Genomic DNA, 23,975 nt, shown 5'->3' on the forward strand with positions numbered 1-23,975 from the left:
ACTTCTTCAAAGAGTTCACCACAACAAGAAAATAGTGAGAATATTTATTTTCATTTGTGTCATTTATGCGTCTACTTCAAGTGTCTAATAAAAACACAATGGCTGTGACCCTCACAAACACTCAGTCACATGTAAAGTTAGTGATGTAGGAAATTAACTCAGTCAAGTGATGAACATTGAAGGACAAAGTCTAACAAAAGTTCAAATGTCAAAAAAAGCTAAGATTCTGTCTCACAGCCGAGTAAGAGAAAGGCAGAAAAAAGGCCGAGAGCTCTCCCTTCCATCTCCATCTATAGGCAGTGATTTGTCTGGAGCGGCGGTTGAGAGATCCTGATGATGTTCCCAGTGACAAAGTGCCCCGAGCAGACAACAACTCCATACACTTGTTCTGAGTTGGTCTGCCTGTATAATCCCTCTTATGAGAACTGACAGGGTATGTGGCAGCGTTTTACATTTCAGCCTTTTTCTTTGTTGTTTTATTCAGTGATATGCAAAGAAAAAAATGCAGGCGGGAATTCAGGCCATTGGCTATTGCTGAGTTCAATGCTGAGGTTAAACAAATATCATCAGATCCATAAATATTTCGACAGTGAGAGTGTTTTGGTTTTGTACTAAGAATGTCACCAAAATTCTGAAATCATAACTGTACTGTTTGTCATTTGGGTACCACACACAGTATTATATGTACCACAGCTGCATATACTGACAGAGGCAGCATACGCCTTCAAGTATGCTAAACCATCTTTGCATGCTAAAGAAGAAGAAGAATGTTACTTATATTTATATTACATTTGAAATATTCAAATGTTTTTAACAAATGAAATAATCAATAAAACATAATGATGATATAAGACGATATCTGTTCTTCCCCTTTTATTGGAAATCCTGTTCGCTGAGTCAGTGAGTCTCAGCTGTGGCGGCCTACAGTGTTGCCAACTTAGCGACTTTGTCACTATATTTAGCGAGTTTTCAGACCCCTTAGCGACTTTTTTTTTCTAAAAAGCGACAAATCTGGAGACTTTTTCTGGTGTTATTGGAGACATATTTATGACAACTTTTTGACGTGAAAGCGCATATGGCTCTTACTCTCAACAAGCAGCAGCACTTTGGCACGGTGCACCTCACCCATGCCAAAGCGCTCACAGGTGGAGGATGGTCCTCCCCCCGCTGCTATCAGGGAAGGAGATGTTCCCCCCTGGCTTCTGCTCCGCGGCTGCTGAGTGAACCCTCATCTGGGACTCTCCTCAGCTCTTTCTGGGACAGTGGCGCGGCTGCCCCTCTGTTGGTCTTCCTTGGTCTCTTGTGTTCTGAGGGCCTCTGGATGTCTGGAGTTTTGATCTCCTCCATACCTGCTTCATGCCCTGGAGGACGGGGCTGTGGCCCCCCCCCCCCACACCCTCTAGCAGATCATTACATGAAGGAACCTTTTAAAAAAAACAAGCGCGTCCATGCTCACAGGTGTACACACCCACAAACTACACCCTTTTTGGCTCCTACCTCAAAGCACACTGTGTTCTGTTGATCTTATGTGCTGCACAATAATGTTTAATATTTAGTATTTACTGTCATATTCCCATATATCATTGTGATGTTGTTTATTCTATTACTCTTGTTCTCTTCTGCTTGTTTTCTTTTTTCTTTCTCAGCAGGTGATCCAGGTGATCGATATATGCATTTTTTTTTTCTGCCCATTCTGTTGGTTTTTGTTTTTTGCCCTTCTCCCCCGTCCCTCTTCTCAGCTGTTTCTCTTTCCCTCTTTCTTTCTCCCCTTCTTTCCCCCAGTCAAGTCTGTCCCGTGTTTAGCAAGTGAAAATAAAATAAAATAAACAATAAAAGCAAAGGTGAATCAATTAGACCATTACGGCAAGGCTGGGATGGTCAATTTGGTAAAGTAAATCCGTTGGGCATCTTTCTTTGCCTTTAGACAATAATTCTGAGGGCAAAAGAACCAAACGGGACAGGCAAAAAAAAAAAAAAAAAAAAAAAAAAGGAAGGAGATGTTCACACCTGTGCGTCCAAACTGCAAATGAATCGCGCATGAGCGAAACCGCTGCTCCCGCACTGACTGTAACGCAGTCAGTTCTTCTTTTACTGTAATGCTGTTTTGTGGATCACAAGGTTTAAAACTACTGATAAACACACACACACACACACACACACACACAGTAATTCTCCCAGAGTGCCAATTCGGGTCACTTTTGCCGGTCCAAGCCCGGGTAAAGGAGCAGGGTTGGAATTGTGACATTAAAAAAACAATAATTGCTAAAATAAATTTAATTTGTAGTTCTAAATAAACTCTAAATGCATTTAGGACGTTTTTTTACTCACTTTATGCCTCTTTCACGATGTTATTTCTCTCTCCAACAACATAGGTTACAATTACATTAGCATGACCTATTATGCAAATTAGGCAATGACATCATTTAGCGACTTCTAGCGATTTTTGGGACAGCCAATAGCGATTTTCATTACTGAGGAGTTGGCAACACTGGCGGCCTAAACTCACCAACTCAAGTCAGTGTGAAAAAAAACAACCCAAAAAACCCAAAGCCTTTAGTCAAGAAGAAAAGTGAAAATATGGTGTACATATATGGACCTGCAGAAAAATAATTAGAATCACTAACTATTTTTGTGCAGGTTTTCTACCTCCAGACAGTCGAGGGTTCGTAATCCTGTGCTATAGTGCACTACCACGGTTTCAATCTTCTCTGTCTGCACCTTCAAACCTCCAATAATAAAGCCTGCGGTCAAGGTTGAGCCTATGAGGTTGGCTTCTGAGTGAAAACAGCCCCCTTTGTGTTGGCCTCCACTTCCAAATGAGGGTTTTTTAGTTTGTTTTTTTTTTGGAAGTTGAAGTTTCTTCAGGTTGGTTGGTTGGAACAGATTACCTGTTACTGTTTTCTGCAGGTGCTCTTTAAAGTGGAAGTTTCAGTGTTTAAGAGGTAGAAAAAAGAAACACAGAAAAAAAAGTTTTTCACTCTTAGACAAGGTGAAAAAGAAAAAGAAACATTTGACATGCTTAGTTAAGATGAAGAGAACACAGGTACTTTCATATGTAATAGCTAAATACAGCTTTGCAATGATCAACAATTATTTGCTTTGACTATCACAAGATTTTGAGAATGCTGTGGAACTGTATTTAATTCCAAAATTTGTATTAATGAATTTATTATTCCTGTCCGTCCTCAGTTGTTTACTATGTACACACATCATACAGTTTATAAATTCTGGCAATACTTAACCTTCATAACCTTTGCATACAGTTGTGGTCAGACGTTTGCATGTACTCATGGGCATAAATGTCATACATCTGGGGTTTTTAATGATTTCTTTTTGTTTGTTTTGGGGGGTTTCAGGAGGGAATGACTGTATAGCATACAGTATTTACTGGGTGTATTATACAAGATTTTGTGGCAGACGTTTGAATTCATTTTAGATTTTCTCTAAATACATAACACACATAAATTATACAGATAAGAGGAAATTAGTTATGATATTCAGTTACAACCTAGGAACCGCCAAAGCTCAAGCCTGCTAACTGGAAACTGCTGGAACACCAGCAGGCTAAAATATAAAGAAAAAAAATCATAACAAGATCATAACAATGTATCAGTTTGTGGCACAAACAACCAACATGACCGGTCCACTGGTTATAATGTCTTGTGTGTAATTTTATATATTCTGCAAGTCCATGTGATATAAATGTTTTATTCACCCTGACGAAAAACCTTATAAAACAGTTTTAAGAATAATTTTGTTCAATCAATTTAAATGTACATTGAAAGGCATCTAGTAAATAGCTGCTATAACACAATGACTTGTCCTATTTCTAGGCTAAGTAATTAATCTTTAAAATATCACAACGAGGCAATAAACTTTTTTTTTAACAAAACATCACGTTTTTCAATGGACAAAAACAAAAAGAATACATAAAAAAAAACTTACTGTTACAGTTTTTTTCTGAGACAGCTGAAAATATTTTACCATTTAACAAATGATCCTGGATGAGACGTTAAGAATAAGACCTTTCAAAACACATAACTGTATCTCTAGAAATCTCTCTGAACATTCTCATTCCTTGTAACCTATAATATTTCCATTTTGCCCCATCAAGAATAACTTTAGCAGTCTTTATTATTTGCATTGTTTTTCGATTAAGCTAACACAATCTGAAGTGTTTAGAAAAAGAAGTAGGTTGTTCATAATGACATATTCCAGAATGGAAACTGTATACACTCCATCCTGACCTGGCACGTGGCTGGTTGGAGAGGTGAGAACTGGCAAAACAGAGAGCCAGTGCCACAGCGTCAGGGCCAGAGCAGCAGGTAAGCCCTCTAATTTGTTAGAGTCATACCGAGATGAGCTGGCACTCTATAAAACAGTTATTCTCAGCCCTGTGCCATTAAAGCCCTGGAGTCTGCTGGTTTTCATTCCAACAAACCACCACAGTGTCCAATTTTGCTGATTACCAAGTCTTTATCCAGGGAGAAAGAACTAATTAGTGCAATGAGGCTGGATGGAAGAACAAGTCTGCATCCAATCAGGTTTCATTGGCACTGGGATAAGAACCACTGCCTTAAGGAAGTGACGCACCGAGATTTGTCCTACTGTACAAAACTGTTATATTTCACCTAAAAAGAGTAGACATTATCTTGTTTTACCACATTTTATTGTAACTGAATATTTTCCTGGAATGCATTTTAGTGATGTCAAAAAATTTATTTAAAAAAAAAAAAAAGATTTCTAATTAGATTCAAAAACACTGACTGAGATTATCCTTTGAGGACATTTAATGTTGACATATGCTGTGAACCACATTCTTGCAACTGAGACATTTAAGTTCAAATTTAAATAAGTTTAAATCATTTTTAAAGCCTACTGAAATTCTACATTTCTATGAGACATTAGCCGTTAATCTTCAGATTACACCGCCACAAACGTAGTTCCTCTTTTGCTCTTCACAGTAACTGAAACTGGCCTATTTAAACATGACGAGTGACCGACTACTCTGAGTAAAGCTTTCAGGAAACCAGAGAGTTTCCAGTGCCACAGAGCTGGTCCCTTGCCTACAGAAATTCACATAATTTCTATTGATTTACTTTAAGAAAGCAACAACAACAACAACAACAACAAAAAAAAGCTCTGTATTGATAACTCAATGAACTTATTTTTTTTTTACCAGATCTATGATTGCGATGAGTTAGGCCACAAATTTATCATCTGCACCAACAGATTGTGTGATCAGCTGTCACCAGTTTCAAATGTCAGATACAAACCGCCTTGAGAGGAGAAGACACACGCACACACACACAGTTTCCACACGCACACGCACGCACGCACACACACGCACACACCCCTTGTTTTCGGCTGATCTGACCAGAAATTGCTGTCCAGGATGAGAACAGAGCTGCCAGTGTTACTCAGGAACTTGACATCTAACAAAGAGGTAACTGTGCTAAAGCAGACCCACCCCCCAAAAGCACTTTCTTCACCCACATCAGTCATGACCTCCAGCCCCCTCCCATGGCAAAGTACTCAAGTTCACCCCAAACGAGATGACACCATGTAGGAATTGAAGATGAAGGGAGGGCGGTGGGGTTTTAGGGCTGTTGTCTTCGTGAGCACTGACAAAAACGCAGATGGAGTGCTGCAGTAGCTGCTGAATGCTGGTAAATTTAATTGCTTTGCTACAATGCATTACTGTGAAGCCAACGGGAGACAGTAAGCTGGGCTGGAGGGAGACACGATCGATTAATGGCTGAAGAATTGAAGGAGGTAGAAACCCTTATTCCCACACTGAGTCAATTCAAACTTCAAGCACTTGGCAACATTACAGCAAACGTGCATGCTTTTAAAGGTGCAGTTTTCCAACATTTATTTGCTTTTAATAATGTGCATGCTTTTAACCATGTTACATGCTCGGTTTTAGTTGAATATATTTTGGTATTACAACCAGTAATTTGGGAAGTAATTTAACAAATGTTGTGAACATTCACTATGATGTCAAATTCTTTGTTCGTCTGCCTTCACGTTCATAAGAACTTGTGACATCCCATTCTTAATTAATAGGGTTTCATATGTCACCAGTCAACTCTTTGCAACAGCTTCAACTCTTACGGGAAGGCTTTCCTCCAGCTTTCCCTGGTTTCATTGAGTCGTAGTCAACATTGCCTTACAGGCCAAAGGTCCACAGTCTCTGCTGAGACTGGTGCCCCCACGACCCGAGCCCAGAAAACTGGCAGGAAATGGAGGGATGGTATCTGATGTAAAAATTTAGGAATAACAATTATAGCTGTATAACTCTGACCTGATGACAACTGGAAGTTAAAATTAATCACAGTCCAAGTCAAGAGATTTCATGGCATCATGTGTGGAGAAAAAAAATCAATGAAGTCTGTTGGCTTTTTTGGACTTTATCAGCCACCATCACTGTCTTGAGGCAGCTTGTATGGTTAAAAAAAACTTCACATAATTGGTGCAGTCTCTCCAACATCCTGTGATAAATTGGCACTGGCCCACAATCCCACACCATCGACATCTTGGTCTGAACAGCGATCCATTTTGTAATGACTCAGAGGCGTTCTTTGACATTTAGATTAGAGCGTCTCTTCCGCTCACAGGCTCTCACACACCTCCTCCCTGTTTCGCACATGTTGAGACTCAGCCGCCATCTTTCTGTCACCATCTCGCACAGTAGCTCGAGGAATCCAATTCTTGGCAAAATCCCTCTGACACACATACAGTACATTCACCTAAAGTGTTAGACTCTACCAACCCTGCCAGCCCTGAGTGGGCTCTCTCTGCAGCAGGTAGGTGTTTCAGCATTTAGCTATAGGGCACTTAAGCAGGGATGAGTCTGAGTATTTGAACCTGTGAGATAAAAGTTGCCCAGTTAAAGATCTTCCACAGAACTCTCTTCCAGTTTGTGTCTATTTTAATCAGCTACCTGAAGCACTTTAAACATAACAGCACCATTACAAAGTGATCGCTTCAAAGAACAGAGGAATAAAAAAGTGAAGTGGAAATGACTGGAGAAAAACACCAATTTTTAAGAATGACTGACACAAAAAAAGCAATGGTTTTTCTCCTTTATTTGGGATGTCAAGTGTAACTGCGCATCCCTTCACCACTAAGATGTTCCCTTTATATGACTTTGATTTGTGGACTTGTGGAAAATTCTGAGTAGTAGCAACACTGAAGTCTTGAGAAGCCTCTTTTCTCTAGTTTGTTTCACCACATGATTTTAAGAGTCACGTTTTTTAACATATTAATAATTTATGCTTACTTGCTAAATAGTTTTAAGAAAGAGCATTCAGTTTCTGATTAATTTGCATTATTTAAGGGTATTTTAGTTGATATTTGGGTAAATAAAAATATGAAACTGAATTCATTATGAAAGCCACCCAGTAATAATGGACTTAAATTGAGAAAAGGCTTAAAGAAAAGGTTGGTTCCTCTACTGTTTTACTTTAAGTTATTTAAGAAAAAACAAATGATCTTACTAGCAGGCAAAAATTAGTCAGTCTGTTATTTATTTAATTTTATTTGAAAACAATGTTAAGCCACAGAAAAGCTGCTTAAAAAATGAAAAAAAAAAATCAATTAGACACCTGCGCTTTCAACTCATTTAACTTTGAGCTTAATGTGTGCTAATAATCACATTCAGAAAGCACTTTGGCTACATTAAACCTCCTTCAGAGTGTCACAACATACTGTAAATGTCATAGCCAATGTTATTTTGCAGACTGCATTAATTACTCTTTTTTTCCCCCCTTTCTTTTTTCCTGGTATGTTCTTGTTGAGCTGCTGTTACAACTGGAAGACTCCCACGCTCCTCTCTGTTGCCGCTGGCAACGTCAGCAGCATCAGCAAGAAGCAGGTCAACTGGCTGGACAAAAGATAAATATTGTTTCATATGTAGAGATTAAAAGAAGGAAAAAGCATAAGACTGAAAACATTCTTTCAAATCTCCTGCTTTTTTTTTTTGTAAGCAACCCCCTCTATTTGTCTCTCCCTCTTCTTCCCTCCCTCTCTCTCTCTCTATGGTAACCTGAAGTCGACCACTCACAGCTGCTGCTCTCATTCTGCTCCAGCTGAACACCCACACTCTATTAAATGGTGTGTGTCAGAGACACATACACTTCAACAGGGACTGTGTGTGTTTGAATGAAAGCAAAATTTTAACCTACCATATGTGAGACCAGCAGAAAAAAAGAGAAAAAGTCCACTTACTATAGAAAGACTTATGCATATCAATTTTGCTCTTACAGCTTCTTGTTTCCGTTGTTATACCATCGCCTTCACTTAACTTCGGACTTCGCTGTAATTTCATTTAAATTCTAGTGTTTGACACAATCATAGCAAAGTGAAAAAGTGTGCTAGAGTTAAGCAATACAAAGAGGTTTACTGTGAAACATTCAAGCTTCAGCTCAGAAAAGAGTTTTTTTTCTTTTTGAGCTGTAACTCTAATGTTTATTCTCATGATTAAAGACTTTTGTGGGTCTTCAAAATGCCAAGAAAAAGAGCGGAAAATGTGCCATAAAATTTCCAAACGCCCAGGTTTACAACTTTGGTGGTATTTTGCTGCAAGCCCTGACAATAAAATGTCACTGGTACTATATGAAGGGGGCTTGTTATGCTTTTTTTTTCTCCCCTTCTTCAGTTCATCTTCTGTCTAAACCAAGCTGTTTTACCCCATCACCTTTAAAAACAATTTTATGAGCTACTACTTTGGGCTGAATGAGGACTAGTGTGTGCCTGTATCCATCGGCGGAGTGGAGGGGTGGCTTACTGGGCTTAAGCCCGGGGTCTTTTGGAGTGTAATTTGTTTCATAGTTAGTTGCCTGACTGACAACTGTATAAAACAAAAAATTACACACAATATTCGAAGCACATAGCACGCAGTCGTAAATTCCCCCAAATTTTGGTACGATCCGAGCTCAGGCACTAGGCGACTGAGCACAGCACGCATGTGAGCGAGGGGGGAGAAGCTGCTGCCTGCGAGTTTGCTGTAGGAGAAGCGCAGCCAGGCAGACAGAGGAGAGCTTAAGTTTGACCAGGTACCAAAGCGAATGATTGGTGCTGTACAAATAATGTAAATATGACGGTGTATCACAAAAGATTGATATCAAACTGATCACTTGACCAATATTACGTTACTTGCTCTTCGAGTGAATCAACAAATGGCGAAATGAAAAGCTGATGTTTTTAGAGTCTTTTTTTTTTTAATTCTAAAAAAAATAAACATTTAGTCTGATTTGATGTTTTACAATTAAAAAAGCGTTTGTGTTTTTATCTGAAGAGTATGTAAATATCTGGTTTCAATTGTATATTTGATGATGTTGGTGTTTGGCTTGATTGTCAGCACAAAGAGGGAGAGAGAGGAACAGAGAGGGAATAAGAGCAGGTGAGACAGACATGTTAGTCAAATGGTTGTTTGCCAAAACTCATCAGAACATGCATCTAGTTACTCCGTCTCTGCCTGTATGTCCGTTTTAATGACAGCTCTCAATCACATCATAAACAGTAGAAAACTCTACACATACATTCACCTGCCACTTTATTAGTTGCACCTTGCTTGTATTGAGTTTGATCCCTTTTTGCTTTTAGAACTGCCTTAATTCTTCATTGCATATCAACAGGATTCTGGAAACATTCCTTAGAGATTTTTGTCCACATTGACATGACTGCATCACACTGTCCACAGCATATCAATGATGTGAATCTCCCCTCCCACCACATCTCAGAGGGGTCCTGTCATCATGATTCAAGAACTGAGTTTGAGATTATTTTAGCGGTGCAGCACGGCACACAAATTAATCCATTTGCTTGTTTTGCAGGACCAAGAGTCCAAAACCCAAAGATATTTAATGAAATAACATTTGTCAAAAAAGGAAGGTTTCACATTGATTGTCCCACTTTAAGTTTCCCAATCAACTCCCTGGTAGACAAAGTTGCGACCCCCCCCCAAAATCTGGTTTTTGTAGCTCGTTGAGTTTTTGCAATTGTAGCACCAACTCTGAGCTTTCAGCCCACATCAAAGAGCAGCCATGTCATCAAATCAACTGACCGAGAGAGCGAGAGAGAGAGCGCGAGCGAGAGAGAGAGCTTTTGGACTGAGCTGCTTCAGGCATGAAATAGTAAAATTTACTGCCCTAAAAACCATTTTTAAAAGAACAAAGTACAAAGATGAGAATCAGAATGTGACAATGTGAAGATGAGCTATACCGAATTACAGAGGTAAAATCAAGAAACAGGATTTTATTTCTACAGACACCAATGCAGCAAAAACTGTGGGATCATCAAGACAGAGCAACTGATTCTTGCTTAACTTGTGGATGTGCTACATATTACATACATCCACCAATTTAACCGTACATACATACATACTAGTGCTGTCAGCGTTAATCTCTTTAAAATGATGTTAACGTCATAACCGCATTAACGCGGCAAATCTCCGTTAGTGAGTTAACGCGGATCGCCCCGTGCGTGGGGCTGGATGGCGCTAACGCATTAACAAGCTAACCGCACTAACGCGTTGACGCGGTACAACCCCACGCACGGGCCAAAGTATAATATGTCTACACTAACCAAAGAGAAAATGGTCATTTCTGAGATTGAAAATTGGCATCATTATTGTGTCAGCTTCTTTATAAACAGGGAGATAGAAATGAATGACATGCTAATGGAGTTGCAGCATGTGCACAGGTTTCCCCGCCCTTACCTTCTGGCTGTTTTTCTCACGAAATCAAGGGAAAAAGGCACCCATCCTGACTAAATGAGACAGCACACATCTGAAAATCTAACCATCCAGAGAAAAGCTGACTTGCCAGCATGGGGTGATTTCTTCACATATCCTTCCTCCACCCTTATAAGCTTTGCAAATCAGCAGTGACAGTAAAGCTGCAGGGTTTCCAGTATTAAAAACTGAATTCAGTTACTGTTCACTTTCAAAATGGAAGGAAAGCTGATTATGAAAACGAAAACCGTCAATCAAGCATTAGACTGACAAAACGTTTAAATGAAAAAAAAAAAAAACATTGATTTTACTTTCTCAAATGGGAAGTGATATTCTACATCTTTGTACATCAAACTTCTTTCAGCAGATAAAGAACACAGTCTAGAGATTACACCACAGACTTGGTAAACTGAAATATTGCCACTTCCTCGCTGACAGCACAAATATCAAAATAAACTGTCATTCCACATTCCCAGTGGCAGGAACCAGGCTGAAGCCGTAGGTTTGATTCCCACGGGGCCAACCATGGTTTAAATATATACACTCTTAGTGCTGTGAGGCACTCTCCATAAAAGCAGTCTATCTTATAAATTTATGTAAAGAAAGAATGGAGAGAAAAAAAAGACTAAAGGGTGAAATATAGGCCCACATAAGCAGCAAGAGGAGGAATATACGGGAGGGAGGGAGAGGATTACGAGAGGAAGATAGTGAGAGGGATGGTTGCTATGACCTACTTCCACAGCAATTCACAGCAAAGAGTTTTACCGATTAACGGGGCCACACATAGCACAGAAATGCTAATGTGCAAATATTAAACAACCAATTTATAGAAGAGCACTAGGGATGGGTTGATATAAAATTATGGTTCCATTTTCTGAACCACCAGATAACAACATTTTTTTTAAAAATTGTTTTTTGTTGGTAATTTTGCTTCAATAAATCCTTTATACAGGGTCGGATAATACAAGTAGAGGTTACTGTTATTTGTGTTTGCATCAGCAGCTCTTGTTGTTTCCAGTATTTTGTCACGTGATGATATATATATATATATATATTTTTTTTTTTTTTTTTTTTTTTTCATTCATTCTGTGAACAGTTATTACTGCAGCTACAATAATACATCCCCCTGCAGGAGCACACGGACCAAATACAGTCCATCAACCTTTCAGCTCAGCAGAATGCCCCGAATATAGTGCTACCAAATTACAGCCCCACAGGATAGACAACAGAACAATACTTAAATACAGTACATGAATGGCCCACAAAAAACACATTTGCAGGTCCTCCTTCAACACGTCCATGAATCTTCTCTGGGGACTCCCTCTTTCTTTCCTACCTGACAGCTTCATATTCAAATTGTTTGTACATTTGTATCTATATCCGTAAGCACCCTGCTGCAACCGTTGGAGCTTTGACTTCTTCAAAGACACCACAGTGAGGACCCAAAGGCAGACAACCATTATACACGACACAAAAAACTAATAAATATTCTTCCCAATTAATATTTGACTGATAAGATTAATCAGTTATCAGCACTACATATTGTTCATTGATAAAGGAATTAAATCTGAAGGCTATCCTTATAGGAGCCACTCTTCTCTGTGACCATATCCTGGCCCTACCGGCTAGAAAGATCAGCGTGTTTAAAAATACATGGCGCTGCAATGACATAACATTGCAGGCATGTTGAAATGATCCACAAAGTGTGGCTAAAACAATCGAAGCAGAAGTCTAAAGCCTTGTCAGACAAGGGTTTTTTCTTCATAGATGAATTAGTGACCAAATGTTTGCATATGTGGTAATAACATTTTTATTCACTAAGTATATTAATATGGGTTTCATTGGCTCAAGTATAATGCATATATTTTGTTGATCAAATACTAAGAAATTTAAATAGAATAGAAATTTCCTACTTAATCAAAGAAATAAAAGCCAAAAATATAAATAATTTAAACGATCCTTAGCCGCTGCCCTACATACATTACACACACACTCCGACATGCTCTTTCAACCCTGAGACAGTCCACCCCCACGGGACTGGATCCATCTTCTGCAATGACTGACAGCACTTCAAAAATCATCCCACCCACAAAAAATAAAAAGCCAAAAGAAAGAGGCTACACCCGCTATCAGGCTGTACCATTTTCCTTGAAACGGGGGTTGGCAGTTGTGGCTGTGTCTTTGCAGCCTCATTCCTAAGCAGCATATCAGCGGACGGTGGTGTAATACGAGTCGGGGGAGTGAAGTAAGGCTGGAGAAGTGGGGAAGGTCTGGTTGTTAGGCAGCAAACAGATCACAGCCTGATGCTGATTGGCTTGTGGATGTATCTGAAACTGGAGACAAAGGGTTAACCTACCTGACTGCAGAGCATGGACAAGCACAAGCCTGTCAGTGCTTTATGGCTAAACGTTACCACTATGTCACCATGCCACTTTAGAAGGTTCCAAATAAAGTGTTTGATAGCATGATGACTCAAATAAGCAAAAGGCTGAGGAGAAAGAGCTAAATGGACTGATTCGTATATAGTGCTTTTCTACTCTCTCAGAGCACTCAAAGCACTTTTTAAAACATGCCTCACTCACCCATCCATACAAGCACTATTCCTATGCAGAAGTGCATTCTACCTAAAATTCACACTGTGACGGATGAATCAGAGAGCAACTTGGGGTTAGTATCTTGCCAGAGGGTATTTGGCATTCAATGGGGGTTGACAGTCAGGAATTGAACCACCAACCTCCCAACCTTCTGATTAGTAGATGACCTGCTCTACCTCCTTAGCTATAGCCACCCAAATGTAGCTAAATGCTTAACTCCCAAAGCCTTTGCATTAGTATCACTGCTTGCCAATGCCAACACTAGGAATACTCCTCCTTCTCACATATTGCTGATCTGTTATGCTAGACAGTTTTCAGGATGTAAGTAGCAGAGTCCAGACCAACTATCACTCAAAATCAGTAATTCTGAGAAACCTTTCCAGATTATTTAATATCTGCTATATCTAATAGCAGTAATTCAACATTTAATCAACCGTTAAATCACTCTGTTCTAAATTATGAAATCTTCTGTTCTACTTACAACCTCCTAGAATTCTGTGATGTGTGGTTGAATGTTAAATACGTCCACATCAGCTCAAAAGCAGTTATCAGTTCATAGTCGCTCTTTTGTTGCATCAAGCCTAATTCTAAACAGTCACATAAATCCCTGGCAATTATGCAGCACATGCTCTGATAGCACAATAAAGAAGAAAATGAAGTAATTACATGACTTGTCTTTTCTCATCATAATTTCATTTCCAATACCTACTAACCCCACCAAAAAAGATGGGTCAGGTGGACCTGCTGATGAAGCTTGGTCTGAATAAAAAAAGATATTTCCATTCATTGATTTATATTTCTTTGCAAAGCAGTGGGGAAGCTCTCTGAAGCATCTCTCGGTGAAGGGGGGAAAAAAAATTGCAGCTTTCTGCAGTTCAGAGTGCGCACTCTGTTTTTTTAATACACATTTTGGATTAGCTGTACAGCCCATAGAGAGATGCAGAGTGTGGGATGCAGCAAAAGAACAGAAATTCAAAGCTGTATGAAGAGGGAGAGGGACTCCATGAAAGACGGTAACGATGAGTAATGAGCTGCCCTGCTGTCTGTCCAAACAGATAAGAACAGAGATAGAAACAAAGAAGCAGCAAGTGACAAAGATCAACAAAAAGGGAGGGCAGGATGTCTAAAATACAAGATTTACATGAACAAAAAGGGAGAAAAGAAGATGTACATGTCAAACACTACTGAGTGAGTGAATATGTAGGAGGGGGAGCTGGAAAAGCCCAGCAACAGGGCATGCCTTAAATAGCTAGATGGTCTAAGATAACGTGACGCTGGAGAAAGCTGATGGCTCAGGGCATGTGTTGTGCTAAGCATGTATGAACCCATTGCTGACAGCAGATTCATGGTATCTATTAGTCATATGGTAAAATCATATGACTTCCCAAGGAAGCATGCCTGTATGAGGCCGGATGGCGCCAATGCCGGCTGCCCGCCTGGATTAACAAACATCACATCTATAAGAATTTTATTCAAATTCACCTCAAGAGGACAAAATTCATGCTAAGACTAATGCATTAAACTCTCAGAAAGAGGGGTACACAGTGCACCCCTCAGGGCCAATTACTGGGCCGCAGAGCAAGTAGGTGCACTTTCAAAAAAAGGGACATATTCGTTCTGAAGTAATAAAACAGATAATTACAAATTTTCGTCTAGTTTTTAAAGTGTTATATCACAAAACAGTGGGATTAGATTAGATTAATTTACTCTAGAAACTTTATTTTTGTTGCGTCCTTTAAATTAAATGAAAAGCATGAGCTGAGCCACCAGCTGCAAGGCTGACAGTGACACTGGTCTATGCATTTGTTTTTCTCCCCCAACCCTCCACCAATCAAGCTAACCACACACACACACACACACACACACACACACACACACACACACACACACACACACACACACACACACACACACACACACACACACACACACACACACACACACACACACACACCATACATTATCCTTGCAAAAAAACATGGAAAGGCATTAGCTGAGTCATTTTCCTTTCATTATAAAGTACTTGTAGCTGTATTGTGATGTATGTTTTTCATTGTTTCTGTGAGACAGTGTTCTGTACTTTAAACTATTCTGTCTAAATGTACGTATACATTTCTGCATGATAAGTTTATTAGCTGAAGATAGAAAAAATAAGATGATCATCAAAAGAAACTGGTTAGGGCCCACCAAAGCATTTGTGTCCAGGGTATGTAACTTAATCTGGGAACGATTCAGCTGGGTGATCTGGGTTCCTCCAGCAGTCCAAAGATATGTTGCACACCTTCATTTAAGTGTTGATTTGTAGTTGGTTGCGGATTCAGATGAGAGGATTGATAAAGCTTTGTGAGTAAGACTACCAAATGTCTGGCCCATCATATTAACCTACAACACTGTCAGCAGAGCACAGAACTGTCTAGGCTGCAGCTATTGTTTATTTTAGTAATCGAGTAACCTAGCAATTATTCCATCGATTAATCGGATAGGAAGTACTTTTCTCTTATTAAAAAGCAATAATAAAGATTCAAAAGAGAAAAAACATTCTTTCTGAATGAACTGCTCATTGGTTTTTGGTTTATCTGTCAAAAAAGCAACAAACTTTGTATTTACCTGCCCAATTAAAATGTTATGTTTTTAAAGAAAACATTTTAACACCACTGAGCAACCACGGTTACATTTTTGGAGGACTGTGCACAAGTTTGTTTTCATAGCCACTGCATTGGTTCCCATAACCAGTCGCAAGAGCCGTTAAAATGGAAACAACCATGGGACTGTAAATCTGGCTTGATGTAGCCGGATGGAAAATTTTTAATGCATCACCCAACCTTAAAATGTCAGCAACCAAGTCAAGATCATGACTCCATCATTTCTCCAGGCTCAAAGCACTTCTTGACCACTCAAGTGGTTAAACTGCATATTCATCCAACTGACCTAAAACTGCAGTAAACAGAAAGGAGGAAACAATTTCCAATCATTAATGACGTCTTCAGAGATTTGAGTAAGAATGATGTATAAATTGAATTTTTGATTTTTTTTATTCAATGCCAGAACAGACATAATGTAATATAACTGCCAACTTCAAGATGAGCATTTTAAAATGACTAATTCCATTACCTTTCTGTATTTGTATGTGAACAGACAATAACGTTCATTCAGAGCTTGTCTGCAGTGTTTTAAAGGCATCTTAGTGGGATGTTTTCCCCCCAATGGCCTTGCACATAACTGCTTCTTGCCAGTGAAATCATCCTATCAAATCTTTTTTTCACGACATCACAGGCGTCCAATCTGCACACTTTCATCCGTACAATCTCTCTGTCCCACTGAGACCAAGAACATAACAGCGAGAAAACGTCTGACAAACTGTCCAACTGTCGGGAGCTTCTCAGAGCACACCGAGTGTTTGGTTTACATAGTGCATAGTGCTCTAAATGTTCTTGACAGATTTTTTTTGACAACACTGATCACAACAAAGAAGGGAAATACCTCCAACAGGCACAAACATTTGACCACACAGCATGCAATTAATTTGCAGAATGCATCGTCCTTGATATGCTGCTTAAAAGCGAATGAAAGCTCAGTGATGAAACAAGAGATACTGATAATAGAATCAGAATCTGTAAATTGTGTAAAATAATGCTCATTTTAATACTATAAGTCTATCTGTGCTAATAAAACCATATAATAGTAGTATTGCATGGTGACACTCACACTCATGTAGTGGTTATCTACCTCTACACTTTGCTTTTTCACAGCTAAAGATGACTCTCAGAAGCATCACATGGATACCTTTGGCATACTTTCTGACTAATGTACCACAGTTTCAGTAGATGCTCACTGTTATGCTAATAACAAAGTCAAACAACAACAAAAAAAGTATTTCCTCTGAATTTAGGAATCACTTGTCATTGTTCGTTTGATTACAGAAGAAACAAAGTATTGTGCCTTTCTACATGAGTTTCTTTCTTCGTGTCGTGCTAGTTTTCTTCAGCTAAACTCCAAAAGAACCCAAAGATTTTTGATTTCATAAGAAGAAAACACACAATCAATGGTGAATGTACTGCAGGTGTCAAATAATATGAGAATGTATGGACACTGACTGATGAAAAATTAAATTAAACACAAGTGTCATTTACAAGAAAAGATTAAAACGATTATTCATGCAGCTAATAAGAATGAACTATAGATTTATGTCCAATAAAACTGCAGGTGGGCAACAACACAATATGATGTGAGCCCTGTGAGTTGTGAATGGTGGGGGAAGGAGAGGCAATCCTCAGTGATCTATCACAACCTCTTTATGATGATAATGTGTTATCAGCATTCACTTCTCGTTAGCAGAAATCTTTTATCCTTCGTAGTAAACACATCCAAACAATATGAGGAGTGTGTTACTTGTGCTTGAACTCGTTGTGTTTTGATTGCTGATAATGATGTTGCAATGGAGGATTTTGTAGTTAAATGTAAAGCATGATTATAACCAAAATGCCTTTTTCCTTTGTGGTTGTATTTATCTGACAGTTCACACTGATGCAAAGAGAACATCTGAAAGCATAACAAACAAAACTAAGTGACTATTTTAGTATCTAGTGTGAAAGCGTTTTTTTTTTTTCTTCTTCTCCTTTCTCTCATTCAAAACATTCATTTCTAGCCAGTGTAGAAGTAGAGACAGGCTGTGAAATGTCAAGAACATTAAAGAGATCTAACGACCTTGAGATTTCCTACATCTATTCTCTCGTCAATGCTAAAGAGGCTTTAAAAACGGTGTCTTTGTAAAACTATTTCTTTGTGTTAGTGGGAAAGTACCACTGGCTACAAGCCAAAGACTTCATCTTGGTTCTGGCTGGAAAATTTACCCACAGTGACTCAAGTAGCTTCTCAGTAAAAATGGTGAAAGCAGCCACATCATTCTGGAAATGGACCTTATGTCCATGGTCTGTGATCACTAACAAAAACAGTTTGTTTCCTGCACTGAGAACGGTGTAAAGATGCAGTTTCCACATGCCCCCTGAAAGGCTCCTGGCACAGAAGAATAGGTGACTTGTGTAGCCGTCGGCTGTGGTAATCATGTGATATCTCTGTCGTTTGGCTAATCTCTTTACAGCCTCCTTTCTTTTTCTCCGGGATGAAGCCAGATATGGCAGCTCAGCCAGCTTTAGCCACACGCTAATTAATCTGCGCCACCAAAGCCTCTTAATGACACCCAAACACCACAAATGATCACTGTACTCATGCCAAGCCAAGGAAGTTTGATCCAAACTTTTGGTGTGGAATCAGAGAAGTACAGTAGGGAATTTGCAACACATTGAACCTGTGCAAAAAACATTAGGAGCTGAGGGTTCAGCTCTCTGTGTAGCTCTGTAACTGAGCCAGTCTAAGGAGCTTTAGGGATGTTGACCATTAAGGCCGGTTAGCTTGATTGGTGGAGGGTTGGGGGAGAAAAATAATGCACAGTCCAGTGTCACTGGCAGCCTTGCAGCTGGTGGCTCAGCTCATGCTTTTCTTTTGGTTATTTCAGTGGGAGTGGGTATAATCCACTCTGTCACACTGTCCTGCTTTGTCGGAGATAATATGAGGCCTCCATTCGTCTTTCTGCATCCCCCCCACCCTCCATTGTCTTTGCTTCAAGTTGAACTCACAATGAAGGGCGTCTCACTCTAGAGTTACTTCTATTAACTCTTTAACTCTGTCTCTTATCATTTCTCACTCTCTTCGTCAGTGTCCATTCCTTCCCCTTTACCGTAATCTCTCTCTCTTGGATGGGGCTCATCTGTGACAGAGCAAATAGGCTCACTGTATCTGTGAGAGTTGTGAGGGTGGAAGAGAGGAGGCTTATTTCATTGAAACCTCCATAGAATATCCATCCACAGGGGAGATAGGGCCTGCAGGGACTCTTTATGCCAGCAGAAAACATGGGTGAAGTGGCAGCAAGGGAGCAAGACAAAAAACAAACAAATGCCCGCAGAGAGACACAGAACAGGTGGCAGACTTTTCTAAATTTAAAGAAAGGGCAATGGCCAAAAAGACAGACGACCCAGAGAAAGTCTGAGTTAAACATATTAGTAAACTGCAGAAGTAGAGATGCTGAGCTGTTTAGAAGCTGTTCAGCATCAACCCGGTTGATAACTGAAGAGCTGCGAGAGAGAAACTCAAACTGTGGAAAAGATTAGCAGCTTGCTAACAGCACATACACACAATAGCAACAGAAAAGCTTACAGAAGCCTTTCGCACAACCCAGAGGTCACCAGTTCAGCCAAGCAGCACGTGTAGATTCTTCTCCTCCCCTGCAGCTCAACCTTGTTTTGAGTGTCTTCTTAAAAAAAACCAAAAAAAAAAAAACCCTTAAAGTAGTATGTGGACAAACAGTGATGACCCAAATACTGAACTGCAGAGAGAGAGAGAGGAATAATAACTCCTGCCCCAGCAGACAACGAGCAACCTCCAGCATGAGGGTGACACAGGTTCATCATTTAGTAACCACAGATCAATATGTTGTCCCATTAACACTCATCCCAACCTTCATCGGCTTGCCATTATACATAAACATATAGGCACAAATACAATCACCAGTGAACGCATTAGAGCATAACTGAAAACCTCACAGTTTGATGGCAATTTGAACAGAGTTGTGGCTCAGGAGGTAGAGTTGGACGTCTACCAGTCACCAGGTTGGGGGATCGATTTCCCAGTGCTCCTGATGCATCCATCAGGAGTGTGTGAATGTTAGAAACTGCTTACGTATAAAAAAAAATAGCACCTAAATGAATGTGAGTGGGTAAATAATTGTTTTTTTTATCTACAAGCCTTAAGTAGAAAAGCAGTGCACTTGGTGTAATAGCAAACAGTCCACAAAGACAAACCTTGAAGATGAAGTGCCACAAACAGGGGCATTACTCATCCGGTTAGCATTGCTAGCCTAGCTGGTTCCCAGGTGCAGACAAAGAATGTGATAACCCCGAAGGGTCATGATCATTCGTAATAACTGATACTAATGCAGTTCTGGATCACAATTACAGCTAATAATGTCACTTTGAAGCCTCTAACAAAGGCAATCTGCTGCAGTAACTTCAATTTAACCGAACAGTCGCATAGACAGTAAGAGTGTTATGTATGTGTTGTTTGGACTCACTCTCAAGGCCTCTATGACCAGGTCTCGGGCTTCCAGCTCTCCCTCCATGATACTCAGCAGGGTGAGCAGCTCCGGTTTGCTCAGGTTATCCATGTTGAACTCACATTTCTGCAAAAAACACCATAGATAACACATGACAGTCAGAGACAATAGGATCAATTAAGGCTGCTTAATTGGTGCAAAGATCTGACTTATTTTGGTCAGTACTGAGATCATGATTACTAATCATTTTCAGATTTAAATAGGTTGAAAGTTTCATTTTCAAACCCTTCCCTTCATTGTAGGGTCTTTTCCTAACAATATGAAGCACCTTCAGGTAACTGTTGTGCTGTGATGCCACTATATAAATGAAATTTAATTCTAGCTTTTCTTTTCCTAACAATCACCCTTTACACTAGAGCTTTCTTCCCTTTTACCGTGGCCTTTCTGAATAGGGCTCTGTGATATGATCAAATATATTGGATGACAATATGGGGCGACCGTGGCTCAGGGGGTTGGGAAGCGCATCTGTAACCGGAGGGTCGCCGGCAAGACACTTTACCCTAATGCCTACTGGTGTTGGCCAGAGGGGCCGATGGCGCGATATGGCAGCCTTGCTTCTGTCAGTCTGCCCCAGGGCAGCTGTGGCTACAGTGAATGAATAGTAGAATTGTAAAGCACTTTGGGTGCCTTGAAAAGCGCTATATAAATGCAATCCATTATTATAATATCTTGACACACTGTTCACTGCAATATTTTTTCATTGCTTTAGATGACAGTTTGCAATAGTCACCACGGCACCACAGAAGGTCCAGCCAAAACTAAAGGGGGAGCTCATTCCTAAATGAGAGGCTACTTCTGAAGCAAGGACATGGTTCGGTTATGAAAAGTCTGATAGGCAGCAAAAAACAGAACTGTGCAAATTATCCAGCAAACAGGTCCCATAGACACTGACACAACAAACATCTTCTACCAACTATGCAAGACTCATGAAAGAGTATGGACAGAGTTTAAGAAGGAGAACCAAAAAAAAAGAGAAAAAAAAGTCAGGTGCTCAAAATAAACCTCCGACTCAAACGTTAGAACAGGTTTTTTCCCTGCAGCATGCCATATAATAAAGACTCACGAAGACAACAGCAGCAACTACATCTTATATCTCTAAATATTTGATTCTGTGCATTGGTCAAAACACTTGACTCAAGGTACACAACGCCAAGCTGAAAACACTTCACACAAGCCGAGTTGTCTTGTTTATAGTATGAGTGTTGTTTTTTACTCTACTGAGAAATCCACACGCAGCCTTGTGCTAACCGTTTGTTACCAGGACCCAAGTGGACTCTAGCGCAGTTGCGAAAGCGGAAAGTATAATCCCCACGTAATGGTGACCTTCGTTTGCTCTATCTCCAATGGCAAACGCATAGACCCAAATATTTTTTCGCCATAGCATTTTCTACATGTTTGTCCTCCAACTGTGCAATTGAGTTCTTTGCAGACAGATATGTTAATATCTGTAACACACTTTATTGGATTTCTCCTTTTCGTCCCCACTAGGTGCAGGTTTCTTACTACTGCATCTTTGTTTTGGTTATTAACATTAATACCAAATTCACTGTCTCTGGTAGTGTGACATAATCTCATTACAAATTGTTGCACTGTTTCCTTTGGTTCCTTCAAAGTCTGTAGAAAACTTGGTGTACAATGGCAATTTTAGTTTGTGGCACAAAGTAAACATTCAATGTAGTAACGGGCTCATCATAAAGTGCAGATGCTCCAGTGTTGGACAAGGTTGAGAATAGATCCTGCTCATCTCTATCAGCGTAATGAAGGGGTGGATCTTTGCGCCTCTATTTACAGTGGCTTGCAAAAGTATTCGGCCCCCTTGAACTTTTCCACATTTTGTCACATTACAGCCACAAACATGAATCAATTGTATTGGAATTCCACGTGAAAGACCAATACAAAGTGGTGCACACGTGAGAAGTGGAACGAAAATCATACATGATTCCAAACATTTTTTACAAATAAATAGCTGAAAAGTGGGGTGTGCGTAATTATTCAGCCCCCTGAGTCAATACTTTGTAGAACCACCTTTTGCTGCAATTACGGCTGCCAGTCTCTTAGGGTATGTCTCTACCAGCTTTGCACATCTAGCGACTGAAATTCTTGCCCCTTCTTTGGAAAACAGCTCAAGCTCAGTCAGATTAGATGGACAGCGTTTGTGAACAGCAGTTTTCAGATCTTGCCACAGATTCTGTCAAAATCTTTCTGCACGCCACTTTGGATGCCACCGTATGCAATTCCAGCTATAAAATTAACGTGTTTACAACCTGGGACAAGAAAAGTTTAGACCTTGATGGATATTTTACCTTTAGCAGCCAATGGCAGCGCCTTCTTTAGCCTATGTAACTAATGTTCTACTTGCTCCCAGTCTCCAACTGGTCTCATTAACCCTCTCGAGGCAGGTGTTGCCAATTTGCAACAGTTAAAAACTAACAACCTGATTACCCCACATACATATTTTATGAGGTTTTTTTACTCAGACGTGCCACTGCAGGACTTGGTTGTGCATTAGCAACAAAAAGTTAATTTGAGCCTGAGAGGGTTAAGTGCAGTTCTAAAGTCAGGCTAGCCATCCTATCTCCAAGCCATTAAGGTCTGATTACATTTGGGTAGGTCATTAAGCACCTATTTGGTCAGTAGTAACTGCAGGGCCAATGGGTGGAGATGGATGTAATTGTGAGCAAGCAGAGCACTTCATGCTTCCCTCAAGCCTTTTCCGGTCAACTTCTAAAATTGCTATGTACTGCCTCTGCCCTCTTTTTGAATTAGTCCCCTTGTTCTCTGATCTTCTTGCTTTGCCTGATGTTGAATCATGTTATTTATGCTACAAAGATAAAAGAAATATTTAAGAAAATCAGAACTTTATTTTTGGAGTTTACAAAATACAGTTATGTTCCAGCCTTTTATTTAGAGATTGATAATGCTGCTGAAGAGATCATTGTGCCAACAAAGTCCTTTTTAATCCTGATACATTTTGCTAATAGTAATTTCTTCCTCTGGGATTAACAAAGTACACTGATTGTGATTTTACTTGTGCTTCGTCATGTGTGATGAACATCTGAAGTGAACTCCACAGAATATTGGGAGAATTAAGTCAGCACAGTGACCAAGATTGCCCTTCGTCACATGTAGCGCACAGCAGGAAATACTGATTAAGATGTGTTCTCAGTACAGTAAAAGAAAAACATTCATTTGGTTTTTGTGGGTTGCTTTGCTTGCACATGACTATAATCAGACTTCATATTAGGGAGCAACTGTGAGCTCTCACATGCAGCTCTGTTGACAGCAATGTTTGAGGCTTCAGTGCACAGGAAAACATTTTTAACATTGCATTGTTGCTTTTACTTTTACTTTACTCTCTGCTCACGTCCCCGAATAACCCAACAGATCTGACAGCATTTCAAAGCAAAGTGTCAAAATGTCTTGTTAAGAAACCTTTAAAGTCACTGTCTTCTTTTAAAGTCAAACCAATGTGAGAAAA

General features: G+C 39.8%; 1 protein-coding gene across 1 annotated transcript in view; it reads right to left on the bottom strand.

The window, feature by feature from the left end:
- cttnbp2 (cortactin binding protein 2) overlaps positions 1-23,975 on the bottom strand; it is a 91,711-nt gene that overhangs the window by 63,051 nt on the left and 4,685 nt on the right. Inside the window, exon 2 of the mRNA XM_086299594.1 lies at positions 20,456-20,563. Within this exon, the coding sequence (XP_086155720.1) occupies positions 20,456-20,563 (108 nt within the window). The remainder of the gene's footprint in view (positions 1-20,455; positions 20,564-23,975) is intronic.

This window comes from Aulonocara sp. 'chitande type north' Nkhata Bay, linkage group LG7, assembly GCF_057382095.1.
Source record: "Aulonocara sp. 'chitande type north' Nkhata Bay isolate Kocher_YH1m ecotype deep benthic linkage group LG7, A_spYH_male_GT1.1, whole genome shotgun sequence".
In the NCBI taxonomy this organism is placed as follows: domain Eukaryota; kingdom Metazoa; phylum Chordata; class Actinopteri; order Cichliformes; family Cichlidae; genus Aulonocara; species Aulonocara sp. 'chitande type north' Nkhata Bay.